Below are 19,542 nucleotides of genomic sequence, written 5' to 3'. Positions count from 1 at the left end.
ACCAGCATATTGGTGCAATTCACTGTGTGCAGATGTTTGTCTGCAACTTTCAGTCTTATAAACATGAAACTGCCCCATGTTGGGATGCCTCGTATACACTGTTCAATTTTAGGTTGTTCCAGATGAAGGATGACCAATCATGGCAATATCTTTGCTCTAAATCGGTGGTCCTACATTGCACTGTGAGACAAGCTGACAGACAGCCGTTGTCATGGTGATAGAAGTCTGACATTGAGGATGACCATCTAGTGCTTTAATGAAAGACTTAAAAAACTACAAGTGGTTCAAAATAAAGCAGCTCGGTGTGCCTTACAATGCTTATATAGAACCAATGTAACAGACATGCATGACAGACTTGGCTGGCTGTCAGACAGAAATTCACCTATATTTTGTTAAATTTTCTCAGGAGTATAATTGTGACACAATCTCCAGAGTTATTACATGAAAGGCTATCTTCTCAGTTTGTTCAACATCATTATCAAACAAGAAGTGCAATAAAAAGAAGGTTCAACTAACAATAGTGAGAGCAGATATAATACAAAGAACTGTCCTGAACAGAGCCATGGTAGGCTGGAATTCATCGCCAGTGTATATTATTCAAAGAGGTTTAAAGTCTTGTTGAAACAGTACCTTACATTTTTTTAATTAACAGTAATGAATTTCATATGAGTTAACTAGCACTTTCAGAATGTTTGCATGGTATCAAATGTATTTTCTCCTCCTTTTCCTTGGAATTATTGTGTGTAAACAGGATAATTGGGATGTTTCTGTGATGGGTCATCCAGTTATGTGATTATTACAACGTAGTATGCAAATCTATTTATGTAATATCTGATGGTAGAAAGACATTAAGTTTGATGAGTTTAAAATGTGATTTTGCATTATACTTGTTGTATGGGTGGACATTTTGTTACTCTTCTGTATGTGTATGTTTTTAATTCTTTGCTAGGAGCTGATTTTTGTTTGGCCATGTTTTTTAAAAATGTTGTATTGTGTGTTAATGTGTATGACCTTATGTGCGTTGGACTCCAGGAAGAATAGCCAATGCTTTTGCTAGTGCTAATGGGGATCCTAAGGAAGGAAGGAAGGAAGGAAACAAAGAAAGAAAGAACAGTGTGACTGCTGCTATGACCTACGTCGACTAACCAACCAATAGGAATGATGAGCAAGAAATGACGCAAGCCTGGCTCTAACAAACAAACCAGTTAGCATTAGAATGGAGAAACGCCAAAACTCAGGGGTCTGTGGGATTCAAACAAAGAGGAAAATCTTGATCTCAGATGTCTTAATCCTACAATAATTTCTTCATTATTTACCATGGCAGTGGGGGCTTGGATAGATGATGCACACTGATGCAGCGCACGTTGATGGTGTTTATTTCTTGCATATCCATGCACTTCGTAGCGGTTCAGCTGAGTTTAGTCAGAGTTGTCATCGTTCAGTCTGCACGCATCATACTTGACATCATGTGACATTCATGATGCACAGTGTAGCATGCCAGAAACGTATAAGATTGTAGAAAATGTACAGATATCAAAATAGTTTGATTTCTGCTTTCTTCACTAGTAGCTACATAGATTTCAAATAGCTCTGTGGCTTTGTGTGTCCCGTTCTTCAGAAATATTATCAACAGGAACAAAAACATAAAGTAGAGATGTAACACAAAGTAGAGATGTGAGATAGTTTCTTTTATCTAATAACTTTCCATAATTTATCTTCTGCTCAAAAAGCATTTTACTATTAGTTATTCTTACTTTAAACTATCTTTTCACTGAGCATTAGACCTGGCATTTTTTCTAACCTAATATAACCTATAGATATAAATAATGGACCCGTTCCTCGTTTGAAAATATACGGATAGATCTTAAAACCTCAATATACCACCAAACCACTACTGCTCAAAGGAATTATACAAACCCTGCATCTTAGGTACCATCAGAAAGCCAAATGTTCCATCCTTTGCAATTATGCTTGTGTTGTTATAAAAGATTGAATCTGACTTAGGGAGGGGATCAGGAGACAAAACAAACAAACCTCTGGCATCAACAAGGTGTGGATATTTAGTACAGGCCTCACAAGACGGGGCTTTACAAAGAAAAAGTGAAAAGGAGTAAAATAAATAAATAAATAATAATAAAAAGAGATCAGAGCCACTCGCTCTGACAGCCTATTTGCAAAAACACAGTCCTCAGCTGTGTGGGAGCACAGGAGAATTCCCAGTTCATCAAAGATGCACATCAAACCGTGGCCTCAGGGATGTGTGCTCTTCATGGGGAGGAAGACATCCCTCTTACACTTTAAAAAGGGTCTTAATTTTCTGAGAGTAAAGATGATAGCATGCTCTCCCCTAACTGTTTAAATGTTGGGGGAAGATATGAGAGGGATGAAGGTAGATGGAGCAGGAGGAAGTGGAGGAGGTGGAGGAGGAGGAGGGGGTGCAGGGCAGAGCTGGAACACAGGCGGTATGACCTTGAAGAGAAAGGATCCTACTGTGAGAGAGCTTTATTAGAGGATGTCTTTAGATAGAAAGGGCTCAGGATCTTCAGGAGAACCTTATATTTACACAGGTGCTCTAGCCTGGACAGGTGCCATTTAAAGAGCATGCCATGCTCAGACCAGGTAGGGAGAATGAGATGTAAAGATTTCCTCAAAATACTCCTGATAAGGATGTCACAGTACCGGACACAGTAGTACCTGTTTGGATACCATAGCAGCAGATTATTCACATTTCGGAGGCAATTCAACATTTAAGAAAGGTTGCATTTCCCTTTTGCTTGGAAAAATAAATATTTTGTAGCAGGCATGCCTTCCATTAGCAGATTCTGGCACAGCTTCAAGAGTTACAGCCGAGTTAATTTGTTGGAAGACGTACAGCAGCTGCAGATTTAAACACTATTTGCATCAGTTCAGTTCTTCCCTCAGGTCTGATAATAGCAACCTGCTGACTCTGCTCTCTGCTCATCTGAGTGGATCGACATGCTCCAGGGTTTTGCATGCAAAAGTTCTGTTTGTTAGCGATTATAAGCTTTCCATAGCTGAGCCTTTAATCGGGGCCTACATGAAGGTTGAACAAACTACCTCCAGAAATTCTTGTTCCTATAGCCTAAACACTGTTGCTGTTGCTCAGAGTACAGGATGCATACCTTCACTCTAACAGGCTACGGTTATCGATAATCCATCAAACAACATTACAGACAGGCGTGGGACTCCGGCTGTCAAAACAGTCCAAGGTAAATCAAAATAAGTCAGTTTATTTCTTTCACACATTTAAAGCAACCTCAGTTGACCCAAAGGCTTTACGGGCTTTTAAAACAAGATAAAGGACAAATATGAGTAAAATGAGCAATAAAAACATGATAAAGCTCGGAGATAAGGCCTAAAATTTGTATCAACATGTTGTAAATGTCTCATTTCTTTAAACTAAGACCCTGATTACCTTCAAATTAGGAACATAACTATGAACATTTGTGTGAAAACATGTTGATTTAAAACAGCAAACATTTTCAGTACCAAACATTTTTATTTCCTCACATCCTCAGATCACTCTAAAGCACCAATATGGATGTTTTCTGCAACCCTTTATGATAAAGATCGCAATGTTTGGCCTGTTTTCCCATTTTAGATTTTTTTATTAAACTTATTTACACACATGTGGACTTGAACAGATATTTCTGCTCTATATCAGCCCTTCATACTCTACACAGGGGCCTGTTAATGTGGCAGATAATACATTAGTAATTTATTTGTACATTATGACATTTAATTGAGGTTAAATATGTGGCATATGTTGTCATAGTGATGTTTTTCATTATCATTAATGTATTGCAACCTTGATTTTAATAAAGGAGAGTTTAAACTAGAGCAAAGTTTTATTTCAAAAGACGCTCTTGAGATGAGCAGCCTGGGGTATTAAGAGAACAGCTGTCCTGCTTGAACTACGTTAAGTTTGGACAGCTAATATTTTCATTATGCATCTAACGTGAAACGGTGAAATAAAATTATTGTACAAAGGAGACATGAAGCAGCAGACTTGTTCCTCTCTGTTTATCTGGAGTCTGCAGAATCAGACAACGCTCGGGCTACCTCAGCCATAACAAGTGGAGTGATTCTTATCCATGAACGATCTCATACGGTGGTTGTATACGGATAAAGATGTAAACGTAGTCAGCAAACTAAGGGGAGAGACACGTCCTGCTGTAGCGTCTGTCTGAAATTTTGAAATTAAATTAATTTTTTTTTCAATTCTGATTATTTCCAAAAAGGAAATTATGCCTAATAAAAGTTAAAGATTTCTTTACTTATTTTAGCGTTATCATCTTAATTCCATCAAAACTGGATTGTCTAGCCGAGAGTTTGTTCAATGATGCTGTAAAAAGCTGGTATACTGTTGCTGCTAGCGGCTGCCTTTTTCCACTCAAGCTTATTTATGTACATCCATACCTAACTGAATGTGGGCTGGTGCATACCTCTGTGCATATATTTGACAATGCAACTGGTTTATTAAACGACAACAACACAATCAGCAAGAGTAAGACAACAAATTTGGTTTTGAAAATTGGCAGAAGTTTTACCGTTTTTGCAGCATCACCTAGAAAATTTAGAAAAATATGGTGAATACTTGGCACCAATGTCTTGAAACAACACTGACACACTTTCCTAATCCCTTATTAGCAGTAATACTATCAAGAAGGGCTGTGCAATCAACTGAAATTTAGATTAAATCCCAATACGGCCTGTTGCGATTTTCAAACTGCAGAAGGTGCAATATTTCTTTAACTGGATACCATGTCTTAATACCAGTTTAAATACCAGATATGTTATGCCCAACACATCATGTAATCATTCAAATTACAGATTTTATAACAGTTTACAGAAAATCCTTCTTTTTTCTTATTCAAATGAGAAAAGCATTAAAATGATCACTCCCTGCAATACAATTCAATTGCAATGTATCGGGAGGGAAAAAAATAACAATTAGATTATTCCCCTAACTAAACCCTACTATTAAGATAAAAAAAAAAACAAAAAAAAAACAAAAACAAAAAAAAAAAAAAAACTTAAGGGCCCAGATTAAAATAACCCCATTTATGTAAAACCTCACCATAGGCAGTAAGATGCCTCCTACATTTATGTGGTTTTACTAATTCTCTATTACTGTCCCTGTTCAACAATGCCTTATGAATTAAAGTAAAAATGGGGAAAAATACAAAACACTAAGTTCTTATCTTGCGTTTTTTAAAGAGGAGGCAGCAGAGAGAGTATCAGCGAATCAGGAGCGAGTAGGGGAGCTCGTCTTGAGGGTTTTCCGTCTCTTCCCTCCTGTGGGCTTTAAAATGTGAGCCGTGAGTCTCACAAGCGCGGAGATTAAAGGGCTTAATTAGAAGTGAATAAATATGACACTGTAGTTAAGAGGGGAATGCCTTCCCTCACTGCATCACATTCAACACAGACAAAAATGAAGCTTAAAAGCACTTCATGCTTGACAGCAGCATGTAAGAGAACAAGGCAAATAGGTCAGAGTATTGATTAAAGTACAACTAGTTATCTGAATGATGTCTGAGTGATTGTACACCTGAGAGATAAAATATGCAGACGTAGTAGTCACTCTTTAGTGTTCTAGGGGAAAACTATTCTCAACATTTTACACTTAAAAGTCAGATGATTCACGGATGGTTCCCTGCGTGTGTGCCGCGTTTAGGAGACATGGAAAGGACAAAGACGGAGTCAGCTCTTCTGGAGTCTTATCTCCTTGTGTCTCTGGCCTTTCTGTGCCAACAGCTGCAGGCGGACCAGATTCCTCTGTCTGTTATGATTTCGAGGAAGTGATGTGTGAAAGAGAGAGGAACGTCCTGTCCTCCTGACCTGACCTGGGTCGGGAGGCACCTGCTGGGCTGGCACTATTCCCTGAAGCTGCAAAATTACCTTAATAATGACTATGCAGTACTGCACGCTATAGATGCATGCCCAACACAAGCACACAAAATGGTTTCCTATAGAAACCTACCAACAGTTTAAATGTTACATAGCTCCCTTTACAGCCTGATCCAGAAACTGACATAACAGTTTAAATTCAAAAACCACTAAAAGAAACATAAACAAACCTATAATATTGAACTCTTTCATATCTGTAAGGAGTTAAAAACTCACTCTGGTATCTTCTAGACCTCAGAAGTCATCTTAATTAGAAATTAAATGGCTAAAAAGACACTAAAAGTAATGATAAGCTGGCATGGAGAATTTATGGTCTAACACTCCACAGCAGCAGGATCCAGCCACTACCTCTGCTGCTCTTTAAAATGCGGTTTATCATCGCCACCACAGCATCCATTAAAGCTGTGCACCCTGGGATGCAACATACAGAAGAGGCGGAGATGATGACAAGAGGCACACTGGTATAAATTCCCCCCTGATCACACCACAATTTATGACTCTCCAACACAAAGCGCTAGGCGTAATTAAGCGAACGTGAAACGGCAAATTAATCTGTTATGAAATTACCGCCGCGACACTACCATATAATAACGTTATCTTTTATTGCTCTGTGTAAATTTGCGCCTTGATGTGTATGTATGTTGTGCTCTTATCTTTGATAAAGAAGCACAGCATGAACAATAGCTCATTAACCCTTTGAAATGACTCCAGTGCAGCCTGTTCATGGCAGGCAGACTCTGCTGTGGTTCACAGCGGCTGTGATTCGGCTAATATGCTTAACAAATAAACTTCTTCATGGTACCTTTCCAGGAAGAGGCCTGGTCAGTGGCAGCAAACAGCAACCGCCAGATCAGGGTTGTAAAGTTCAATCTCACCCTTATAGCCAACTTAACTTTATAATAGTCATCCATAACTCTCTTATGAACTCTACCTTTAAAACCCTTTAAAACTTCAGACATCAAAGTGTCAGAGTTGACAGTGAATAATTGTGTTATTGCCAAACACCGTGCACAGTGGCCTCCATAATTCTCAAACAGAAGAAGGGTCTCAGTAAGAGAGGTGCCAAGAACCTGATGATCACTTTGACAAAACTCCAGAGATCCTGTGTGGAGGTGGGACAAAGTTCCAGAGGGACAATCATCACTGCACTGATCTGGGCTTTATGGCAGAGTGGCTAGATGGCCTCTCCTCATGCAAAACACATGAAAGCCTTCTTAAGAGTTTGCAAAAAACCTCTGCAGGAAAGCCAAATGCACTGTATGCTTTTTAGAGTAAGCAAGTCAAGTTTCAGTTATAGGCCATCTCATTGGACTACAGTCCTTATTAAAGTATGCAGGCAACAGGGATGAACCAATTTAATTGACATCTGTTTGTCTGGCTCCACTACAGTAGGAGATGGTATGTGACCTTTTAGCTTGTTTTAATTTGACCTTCTTTCATTCCCCATCAAACGTGGACAGTTGCATCTCCAAGTTTACTATCCATCACCGCAACAACATAAACTGTATCATAACTCTATTAGCACTTGCCATGATGATACTTTGTTCTTGTTTTCCCTCCCTCTCCTTTGATGCATTTCTGCTGCACAGCCTTAGCGTCCACACAGAAACAAATTCAGTATACGCAAAAATATTTTGTCTTATCAGTGTTTCATCCACACCGAAATGGCGTTTTGGGAGGATGTAAACGCTACTTTTTTAAACCGGATCCCAGAGTGAACAAATCTGTAAACGCTTACCGTTTCGTCTCCTTGTGGACAGCCAACAGCATCTTTCTTGAACAACTACATCACACATAGCATAACCCACTTACGCCACATGCACGGTCGAATCAAAACAACAATGGTTTACAGGGTTGTGTTCGTGATGTAGAAGCTACTGAGCTTATTATGGCTTTTACAGCCAAATCTGATGCTCCTTTACCACCACGGTGAAACGCAGATATTCTTAAATCCATTTCGGGGGAAAACCAGAAGGGCAACTAGGAGAAAGTTTGTGGCAGTTTTCTGTGATCTTCTTCTCTCTTTTGGTGCATTTCTGTGGCAGGGTTGCAGCGCCACTTACAGGCTTGGCATATATACTACAGCGTCTCAGTGGTTCCATGCTTATGCGGACATTTCCTAAACTATGCTGTATTTACGGAAAACTTTTTGAAAACAAAATGGAAATATATCATTTTCGTCTCCGTGTGGTTCAGGCCTTAATGTGGTTCTAAGCATGCCCAGAACTCCTGGGGTAGTTTTTCAGTCAAACACTACTGCATGTTTTTTTATAAGCCCAGTTGAATGATGGGCCAGACACCACAGTTTTCAAATCCTAATCAGTCTAAAAGCATGGTAGACCAAAGACAAGACATTTTTGATGCTTTTCTAATATAACAATCCTCCAAATGCAGACACTAAACAAGTGGGCCAGACACAACATCTTATAGAAACAGACGTGACTTCTGGAGGAAAAACCAACATGAAGGATGTTTGACATCCTCAGCTGGCTGTCGTCAACATTGGAACTGTACTGCTCTGGCCTCCTGCATGGCAGTGTTTCACATCTGCAATTCCAGCTGAAGGAGGCCCCAGGTCAACTGAGAGAAGTAAAATAATACTGACACTAAACACTTGTGTTACTGGGACTAATACCAGTTTGTAACACCTCAAAATCAGGACACATATCTGATAAATCTGGCAAAAATCCAGTCTTAAAAAAATCATCCAGTGTGCAGCCAGCCTAAGTCTGACTTACAGAATAAATTTTTTAAATATCATATAACGTGCTGAAAAATTTTAACTATTATTCTTTGAAACACAATCATTTAACTGTCAAGTTACCGTCAACATTTGAGAGGCATCTGGCTGCAGCCCTCAGGCAAACCTCTATGCTGGGGCGTTCGGCTGGAGACCTCTACGCTGGGGCGAAACCTCTCCGCTGGGGTAAAACCTCTCCGCTGGGGCAAAACCTCTCCACTGGGGGTGACGTATATTGCCCGAGCCGGCGGACCTCTCCGCTGGGGCGTGACGTATATTATCCGCGACGAAATTTCAGCTCTATCCGACAGCCGACAGGCTGACCCTAAATCTAACCAGTCGGGTTTTAATGCCTAAACCTAACCAGTCGGATTTAAACGCCTAAACCGCACCAGTCAGGGGTTAATAGCGACTGCTACTGCAAGGTCCAGCGTAGGGGTCAGGGTGTGTGTACGGGGCTATGCTAATGTGTCATAAGCACCGCGTTGTAGTCATGCTAACAACAGCTAGGTCATGCTAACAACAGCTAACACGCTGCATGCCCAAGCGTAGGCTTGGGCAATGACGTCACGCCCCAGTGAAGAGGTTTCGCCCCACCGTAGAGGGCTTCAGCCGAACGCCCCAGCGTAGAGGTTTGCTCGAGGGCTGCAGCCAGACCCTCTTGCAACATTTGGGCCAAAACTGAAGGTATTCCCTCCAGGTGTTTCTCTGATATCACATTTATAGAAAAGAGGACATTCAAAATGTAAAGACAGACGTGAGAATGGACAATTAAGAAAAAGAAGGCTACAAACTCTGTCTGCAGCAATAAAAGTCATTCCTAATCCTGCACTTGTGATGTAATTGTCCCTCTGGTCTCTGTGTTTTACATCCATGCTGAATAAAGAGAATGCAAGAATAAGCCAACTCTGTTTTAGTGTCACACATGCAAATGTGCAACCTCAGTTACCAAATGATTTGCATAAACATGCATGCAGAGTTAATGGTCATGGCAGCTTCTTAAAACATATGAGCTTTTGTGTTAAACATGACTTAAAAGTATGAATTTATCACAATGCATAAGGAAAAACAGATTAATGGATAAGGCAATGCATTCTCACTCAGTATGCACGCATTTCACCTGTTGGATGGGTTGCTGATTTCTCAAATATTTCAGATCTATAAGGAAATAGTTTGCTTTAACACTAAAAAACAGGCTAAAATACACAAGACCTCGATTAAAAAGTTTCAAAAGTTTGGTGTTAATGTGCCTTCATCTTGGTAGCTTGTTGTTAACGTGCCACATGTGCAAACTGAAAACATTCTCAGAGGGGTCTGTATAGTATTTCTGAGTAGTAACGTACAGCTATATGAGTGAAACCATGTGTAGGTCTGCCAGAGCACACAATGTACATATGCTGCTGGTGTTTGAATGTCACATAAGGGGACTGTTAGAGAGAGTCTGTGTGTCAGAGATGTGAGCCAGCAGAATTATCCTGCAAAGGGCCCCCTCAGCTGTGCCGGCAAACAGGAAACTGCCGTGCATTCTCACAGTTTCACATGGCTCCGTCTGTTTCTTCTGCTCTCAGCTTTCATGCTTTATTTTCTAGACCTCCCAAACAACCGAAGGCGTTGTGTTCGAGCAGAAGCCTCCCAGCGCTCTGCACAAATGTAACCAAAACAATTCATCCCGTATCTTTCCTTACGAACAACCTTGTTCTGCTGATTTTTCCCTCCTGCTGGTCCCTGGGTGGGCCTCTCTGCTAGACCAGACAGGAGGTGGTGTAGTGTTACTATGGTGCTCGGGGTCTTCCTGGAGCTCTCCAGTGTTTTATCAGCCTCCACACTAGCCGTGGTCTCCTAATGAGCTCCCAGTGTACCCGGCATTAGTACCAGGGACAATCTGCCTCTTTGTGTTGATGAGTCAATTGTTAATTCATTTATTTCATGATCTTTTTACAGTGATGGAGGCAACCACCAACTGCAGCTATTAAGACAAAAAAAATGTTGCTAACTTATGTATTGGTTGAAATGATAAGCCTATATTGGAGTAAATATTGGCCTATATTGGCTGAAAATATTGGCCTATATTGGTGGCAAAGCTTGGAATGTATCACCTGTTACTATCAACCTGTATTGACTATATATATATCAGCCTGTAATGGCTGTGAACACCAGCTTATATTGGCTGTAAATATCAGCCTGTATTGGCTGTGAATACTAGCCTATATTGACTGTGAAAATCAGTCTGTATTGGTTCTAAAGATCGGCCTATACTGGCTATAAATATCCTGTCTTGGCTGTAAAAATCTGCCTTTCTCGGTTGTTAATTTTGGCCTGTATTAGCTGTAGCTATCAGCCTATATTATCTGTGTATATTGGCCTGTGTTGGCTGTTAATACTGGCCTATACTGGCTGTCATACAATCTTATGAACAGTTGAAGTGCCATTAAAGCTGTCCATCCGAGTTGCTGATGTTGATGTCATGAGCAGCAGTCAAAATGACACTTATACATATCAGAGTTTGTAAAAACTGGGGTAAAAGCACACAATATGGGTCACTTTGTGGATGCTTGGAGACAGCACAAAGTAGGAGATAAGAGACAAAGGGAATGCTAACACAGCTAACCTAGATCACATTCATTAGTGCTGCAAACTGTGAGGCTCTGAGGGTGACTCAGACCAGAGGAATAAGGAGTGGGAGGGGGCACCTCAGTGACATTACAACCTCATTAACTCATCCTGCAGGGAGAGAGTGGGAGGTCAAGGCGCTGACCCTCAACAATGCGAGCGCTTACAATCGTATGCCGCCACAGGAAAAGAACATACTTCGTCCTCTTTACTGATCCAAACAAAAAATTAGCCACCAAACTCGCACAAACACATTTGTCTGAACACAGCTTTAGGCGCTCAAACACAAAGACACTCGCTCAGTAATTAGGTGTGTATTCTCTGGCTGCTATTAAGGCCACGCTGCCAAAGTCTAGCAGAAGTTCTAATCAGATTTCGCCCCTGCCCATCCCTTGTGAGGCATTAAGTCCCTCTCCCATCTGCCTGCTCATCTCGGACGGGAGAAATCTGCTCGTGGGCTAACTGGCTGTCCGACATTGCCTGCCCACATATCTCTCGTCATTAAGAACTTTGGCTTCAGCGATAACAGTAAGAGTTTAAATCTTGCAATACCTGCTCTCGGACAAGTTTCTTTTGTTTTCTTTCTCCTCTCTTCTGAGATTTCCCCTCACCTCTACCCCTCCAGGTACGCCTGAGGAGCCCGTAGAGAGTCCACTGTACCAGCTGCACCATCCCTGTGCTCCTTATTAGTCTTGTTTGAGCAATATGGCTTCCATTTTGGCTCAGGTAGATTGGACCACCTGGCTGCTTCCGCCAAGATGTTATATGATCATAAAAGTTAATGCTTCTTATTCAAAATTCCCCACAGAGAACAGAGGGCAAACTGAAGCTCAGAGGCAAGAAAAGCAATCCTGTTGGTGAAGTACCTGTCTTATTATGAGGACACAATTTACACAGCTGCACAATAAGTCTCCCTACTGCAGGGCTGTAGAAGATACCAGGATTTTAAACATTTGTATATTAGTAAAAATCAAACAACATTTATAGCATTACAACAAAAACAGCATTACTATGCACCAAGTATTAACTTATTTCTTGTTTTAAAGTATTTAAATTTGCAAGAAAAACTTATGCACATTGTCTAAACTGCACAAATTCATCACTATATCTAACACAGACATCATAGAGTTTGCCTGTGCAATAAGACTCCACTCTCAAAACATCCAATCTGACATGGTCAAATGTGGCTAGCTGTTAGCTACCGGCTACCTCCATTGTGATAGTAAGTTTAGTCCAACTCCTCTCCTTGTTGGTTCAACTGTGGTACATTTAACAGGGCATGTTGTTTAAACTCCTACCATAAATCAACAAGTTGCTCCTCCTTTACTGCATCTGGCAGCATTGGGTGTAAATGCTTATGTGTTTATTCATTTTGGGGCACGGCGATGCTGCATCGGCTCCAACATTAGCTCATATTTGTTAGCGTGTTGCGTCACGGTCGCTGATTTGCATGCAACTCTGAGCAAAGATTGTAAGGAGGTGAAATGGCTCACTTCTCATCAATGACCGCACTGGACAACAATGCAATGTGCGCATTTAGCATACACATCCAACAACTCACTGATAATGTTGTTGCTGCTGACAAATGTAGTTGTCATTATTTGTTGACAATGCCGAAGAATCATTGCATCCAGATATTACTGCACACTGTGACTGCAATTGCAATATAAAACATAAATGGTTTCATGAGTCTACTTGCTGGGTTATTAAGGAAAAGCGCAGTAGTGGCATTAGTGTAAACTTAAAAGTTTTTATGCAGGCATTTTTGCAAACCTTTACAGTACTATTTAATGCAACAATAATTGCAGCCTTTTGAGCAATTATGAAATTGTATAGCCTGACATCACGATTGTGCACCAACACTGGAAAGTATTGAACAATCAAAAACATGACAACCTTTACCTATAGACTAGACTTTTGCAGGTGATGTCACAAAATCAGTCCTCATTAGCCCTGCCACGGCTTGGGCAGCAAAAGAGACATGTTACTTACTAGAAACCAGTGCTGAATGAATGTTCTTGTCCACAAATTTCCCTGCAGCACTCTTTGTAAATCACATTTTGTACATAAGAAGCTTAGAAAGCCTTAATCTATATTAGATGCCTGCATCATTTTGAGTCATGTAAAACAGCGTTTTCCATAGCAATGTCTCTTTTGCAAAAGGCCCTGAATGGGCTGATGGTAATGCTGGCAAACAGCGGTGTTATGATTTAAAATGTGACCCTGTTTGCAGGGGATGTTACACCTGAATGGGATGTTGAAAACAGAAGAATACTTGAAAATGTCTCTTTGTATAGTCTGATGAGTATTTGAAATTCAAATAAAAAACTAAACAAAAAGAGGGGTTTGCAGGGACAGAAATGTAATCATCAAGGTTTTTGCATGCTTTAAGATCATTGCCTGTGTACAGAGGATATCATGTTAATTGAGGCCAGTTCTGTTAGGTTAGTTTCTGTTAGATTCATCGCTCTAAAATGCACCATAAATGTTATTATTGACTGTAATCTATAAAAGCCTAATGTTAACAGGGGTGTGTCTGCGGTCTTGATATAAACATAGCTGCAAAAAGCCTCCTGTTTGAGACATAAAATCATCAGCTCATAGCTTCATGGCAGAGAACGTTGCAAGAAATGAAAGAAACTGCAGCATGTTTTAACACAAGGACAAGGAAGATTCTCATCAGGCCAAAAAGGTGGTTTTTTAAAGACTTTGAGATATCCATATGAAGCTTGTAAAATAAACAGGATAAAGAAGTTTAACAGAAGTTCCCACAACTCACCTTTGGTTATCTGTTCTGTGGCCTGAAACAGAGGAGAAAAAAAAGTCTGTCAGCAACAGAGAGAACACTCAGAAACACTTCTAATCAAGAATCAATAATCTTTTCAACACTTGTGTTTAAACTGTGGGTCTCAATGTTAACGCTCCATAAACATCTAAGTTGCATTGGCTGGCTCGCCAGCTGCACAACAGCACTGGAGCTACTAGCCAGGGCAGTCAGAACAAAATGTTCAGAGGCTGCTTTTGCTCATCTATTGAAATGCTAAGAGGTTCATGTACATTCCTATTGCTGCATGAGGTGAACGGGTTCATTGGACTGGAGGTGAAAATAGATAAAACAAATGCTCCCCTCGTACATTAAGGATTCTTTAAGCAGCACAGGAGGGTGGGTTCAAGGATATGTATGTTTAAGAGAGAGCAGCAGGCTAACCTGTTAACACTGAAAACAGATGACCCACACAAGGAAAAGCTGGGGAGGAGGGGTAGAAGATAGGGGGCTCCAGGGTTAAAGATGTGAACTACATAAAAGCTCTGGTAAATGCATTTGAGAATGAACATGCTTGTCATGCATGTAATGCAACGGCAGAGAAAATGCCTGAGCAGACAAGAGACAGAGAAACAGACTGAGCCAGGCTGGCTGCACACCAGACGATTCTCTGATCTTAACTGAATTTTGAAACATGGGAGTCCACAGACATGAGGAATGATTTTAACATCATAATCCTACGAATGCAAAAACTAGATTGACTCAGATGGACCGTGAGGCCACACACCTGATGTTTGCAGAAAGGATTTCACTAGCAGAGATTCAACAGGTACTAGACCTCCCAGAAACACATGTGATCAAAGGTGAGTTGCAAAAGGCATTAACCTATTATCTCTGTGATGTTTTAGCTTCACTATGAACATCGTGGAGGCATAAAGAGGGGACAACACGATCCCCTCTCCCTTTGTTCCACCTTCAGAGGTAGTAACAAAGGCAAAAAGAGGATCAGCAGAGCCAGGAGCTGCTGTAATCTCTTGCCTTCCCACAATTCCAAAGCACAGAGTGAATTGACAGATGGATACTTGTGATATCAAGCTGTTGCATTATCAGTCAATAGCTGTAAAGAAGGCAAAGCTTTTATGCACTGCGGTAACACCTTCTTCAAAGGCACTGGTGTTGTTGCCACAGTTTCAAAAGTAATAATAATAATAATACATTTTATTTTTAAGCGCCTTTCTCAGCACTCAAGGACACTTTACAGAGATAAAAACAAGTGGGTCCTTCATTTTCACCGTTTCACTAGGCTTAGGGCACAGTTCTGCTCATGTTCACTGATATGTCTGTAAGATCCACAAGTATGCAACAGCCAGGTCTGATGCTCCTTGGTACGCTGTCATTGGCTGTTGTAGGTATTCCTTAAACATCCTGTTCTGCAATTATGAATATCAGACATATTTGATATTTAGGATTTGAGATGGGGTAGGCTCCATTTCAGGCCCAAAATGAGGCCTGAAATCATCTTGTGTGTAGCAAGCTTTACAGCAGCTTTGGATAAGGCCCCGTCAGACTGAAGGCATGTTTGCTGCGTGACGGCTGTGGCTCTGTCAGCTCCGGCTGGCATGATGGCTGCTGTTACAGCCCTGTCTTTCTTCATAAATTTTACTGCACTAAATCTCCCTAAAAGTGACTGGATTCATTGTTAAACTAAGCCAGTAAAATTTCAGAATAAAAGCATTCTGTGCAAAGCCATGCCAAAGGGGCTTTTATAATGAAAGGTGCACACTGTAATTGCACCAGTTCATCTTGTATATTTGACCAATGTGTGCATGCATATCTGCAAAAACAAAGTAAATATGGCTATCTAGTTATCATTTTCTGTCTATTCTGGTCAAAAGATGCAAAAGTCTTTTGCATGTTAGCTCTCAAAGAAAACAAGCACTACTGTTACGTTGCTGCCATGCATTCAGTCTGAATGGGCCATACAGGTGCTTCCACACTTGCAAAAATCTCCTGAAATCTCCCTGCATGAGTGGACGCAAACAGTCAAGTTCTTCACTTTACCTAGAATTTATACTGCCACCTCTCCCTTGCAAATTTTTTGTGTAAAGTTTGAGTTAACTAACATACGAATGCTGCACTAAATACTCAGGCTGAAGATATTCTTTATTATGTTTTGTGTCAGAAAGCAGGCTTTCTTCCCTCCTCTGTTAAAATTATGCACGTTGTATTGCACATAACATCAGTATAAAAGCACAAGTTTTCTGGAAATTTTCAGGAGTATTTCTGAGAAAACAGCCCAAGATTGCCTGAGGAAAAATTGAAGTCGAAGCAGGTTATTTCTCTCCGACATGCAGGGATTTTCCCCCACATGAATCAACTTTCTCTCTGGGTTTTATTCACAATAAGGATGTTTTGGTTTAATGGCATGCAAATGCAGTCTCAGCTCAAATACAAGTGTATGTCAAGGAAGTGAAAGCGTCTCACCTTTTTCTGAGCACCTTCTTTCTTTTTCTTCTCGTCTTGCTTTTTCTTTTTCTTATCTTCCATCAAATGGTTCTCTTCTTGTGTTTTCTGCTTCTTCTCACAGCTGAAACACAAAAACAAAAGAAAGAAAGGTCGCTGTGAGGAGAGAGATACTGTGCCTTGACAGGTAAACACTTAAAAAATGTGATTTACTTCTGTTTATTTAGCTGCAATGCTCAGTTGAAACTGTCCAAGGTGAAGTCAGTTTTGTCAATGGCGGCGGTGGCGACACACAAGAGCGTGTGTTTAGTAGTAATACAACCACCAGACAGAAGAATGTGGGTTTGTTTTGCACTCTTAAACATCAGGTCTTGACAAAATGTGATGTTTTGAAACTGCACGAGGGCGTTTTTTTTCTTAAAGTTGGTGGTCTTTGGGGTTGGCTCTGGAAACTATTAGGGAGGCCTTGCAGATGTAGAGGGGGCAAATAAGACAAGGACGACGCCATTAACGCCGCACACCGAGCCAAATAAACCTCAACATTACTGACGGTGTTGAAGACCGCAGAAGACAACCAAGCAGTAGTTTGGTTTGTAGACTTCTTTATGCACCTAGTTCATCTGTTTACACATACTCAACTACATCAAACATCTTTTCTGCCCTGACCAACACAGAAAATGTTCACAAACTCTTAAACTACTTAAAACAACCCAACAATGCTGCTTTACTTCACGTGTTATTCCTTTACCAACTCAATCCTCTCACAAAAAAAAAAAACCCACATAAAACCTAGAGTCGACTCTTTTTAAGCACTGAGACAACGGGAGAATAGCCTGAAAATATACAGAGTGGCATATAGTTTCACGATCCTTGAATGTGAAATTATACATAAACTGTGAGTGTTTTCCCAGGCTACTGCAGGCGATGGCAATGTGTGCCATCGCCAGGCAACAAGTGCTCCCCGAGGCCCTGGTTAGCAGTCAGGTGGAGGCAGACAGCGCCCTGAAGCACTGGGATGAGGCTTTTAAGTTTTGAACATTCAATAAGAAAAACGAAAAAAAAAAAAAAAAACTGAAAAGAATCAGAAATTTCCAAATCAGAGCGTAAAATTCAGTAACTGAGTCGAAAGGGCTGCAAGCAAGTCATGAGAGCGTGGGGTTCATGTGGAGGTTTTACTGCCCAAAAATACAAAAACAAAATACTTTGTCCTTTTCCTTGATCTAATGCTCTTTGAACTTGATGGTGAATTCAATAAGCACAACAAATATGTGAAAGATGAGCAGCTTTAGAGAATGTAGCTGTTTAATGATTTCAAACAATGAATGATAGTTGCCAAAAGTATAGAAACTTTTGAAAAAAGTTCAGGTCTTTAGTCATATTTTCAACAAAAAGCTGCTGTAAACTAAAGAGAGTACTGTCCAAACTGCACTGATATACTGACAAACATCAGCCATGGGAAAATACGTCAGCATGGGCAGATACAAGCAGCCAGTGCTTACCTGTTGTAGCTTATCAGTTTAATACTTGCATCTAGTACACCTTTCTGCTGAATCAAATAACCCTGAATTTCCACATACTGTGTCTGCAACATTGCATGCAAGCTTGCAGTCTTCCTCCAGTAACCTGCACCCTAGCCCACTGGATGCCTGGCGTGAAGCCCTGAGCAGCTGGAGACAAGAGATCCCAGTGTCATGTGACAGGTTCAGGGGAAATGCAGGGAGGCGGGAGGCCAATGTAGAGAGGCAACAGATTTCTCTGCCTTTCTGAGGTTGATTTGCCGATTGTTTTGATACTAAACTGGGAATTTTTTGCTTCTGCCATGGATGAGTATACTAGGAAATTAAAAGGGTTATGTTTTCTAGAAAGTACATGGTTTTATGTGAAATCCTGTGGGTTTCCACCTCAAAAATTAACTTTTCTTTGTGCAGGACACTGTGTCACCTCTGTGACCCTCTAACAGCCTGATATCCTGCAGCTTGTGCCACAAGCTGGGATGCTATATTAATAAAGATCTACAGTATCTTTGTGTTTTTATGAGAAGCATTTCATAAATATATAAATTTTTTATTATTATAGTGAGTAGATTTACATTTAGGAGTCTGTGCATTGTGTTGGTAGTGGGCTCCACTGAAAATAGACTGCACTAGGGGTGTTAAACTATAGCAACAATCGTGATCATAATCATATTGGCATCACAATTATTTAACTCAATCACTCACTTATTTGGGAACACCTGCATCTGTGTGGATTTCAAAGGAATAAATACATATTGCATCGCTCCAGGTCTGACTCCTTACAACCAGCTTCAACAGGACTAAAACGCTTCACTTCTTTTTCCTTAACCAATGACTGCCTTTTTCTCCTCGTCTTTAGCTATCTCAGAAACACAACATGTGGCAACGTGATCATTTAATCTAAATTATGTTTTCATGATCGTTGGAGGCTAAAATTGAAAATGAAACTAGATTTATTGACTAGAATAGAGAGGCCCTTCTAGCATGTGCCGGAGATGAACCAGAGCACAAGCTGGAGAACTGCACAGATTGACTCAATTTGTTCCAATGTGGGCGTTGCATGCTGACCGCTGCACAAACACAGCATGTAGCACAAACCCTGATCTGTTTTCATGGTCAAATACAAGTTTTGATATTGGCATGCTGGAAGTTTTGCACAAAAAGGAGTGATGGAAATCATTCATATCAGTATCAGCATCTTGGTTTAATTATTATTTCAAACACTGGTGCTGGCCAATGTTTACCACAATCACTGCATCTCTACCAATCATTGGCAATGTTTTGGTACCAAAAGTTTGCCAATGCATACATACAATCAGTGTAGACAATGTGAATGAGTTAGTTTGCAGTTCTTGAATGAATTGGGCAGAAAAACAAGGCCTCAAAATCTGGTGCCCTGACACCTCCAATTATAGCAAAAATAATCTCCTAATATAGATGTTTACAGACAACTGCAATATTTCATGTCCCCTGTCTTGTTAACAATGATTAAAACAATGTGGGCAGACATTTACTGCAGA

General features: G+C 40.5%; 1 protein-coding gene across 1 annotated transcript in view; it reads right to left on the bottom strand.

Annotated features, from left to right (window-relative positions):
- LOC121529249 (trinucleotide repeat-containing gene 6C protein-like) overlaps positions 1 to 19,542 on the bottom strand; it is an 86,575-nt gene that overhangs the window by 54,811 nt on the left and 12,222 nt on the right. The window contains 2 exon segments of the mRNA XM_041817024.1: positions 14,061 to 14,082; positions 16,530 to 16,632. Coding sequence (XP_041672958.1) covers positions 14,061 to 14,082; positions 16,530 to 16,632 — 125 coding nt within the window.

Source organism: Cheilinus undulatus, linkage group 21 (assembly GCF_018320785.1).
Source record: "Cheilinus undulatus linkage group 21, ASM1832078v1, whole genome shotgun sequence".
NCBI classification, from domain to species: Eukaryota; Metazoa; Chordata; class Actinopteri; order Labriformes; family Labridae; genus Cheilinus; species Cheilinus undulatus.
This window is presented reverse-complemented; position numbering and strand designations above follow the sequence as displayed.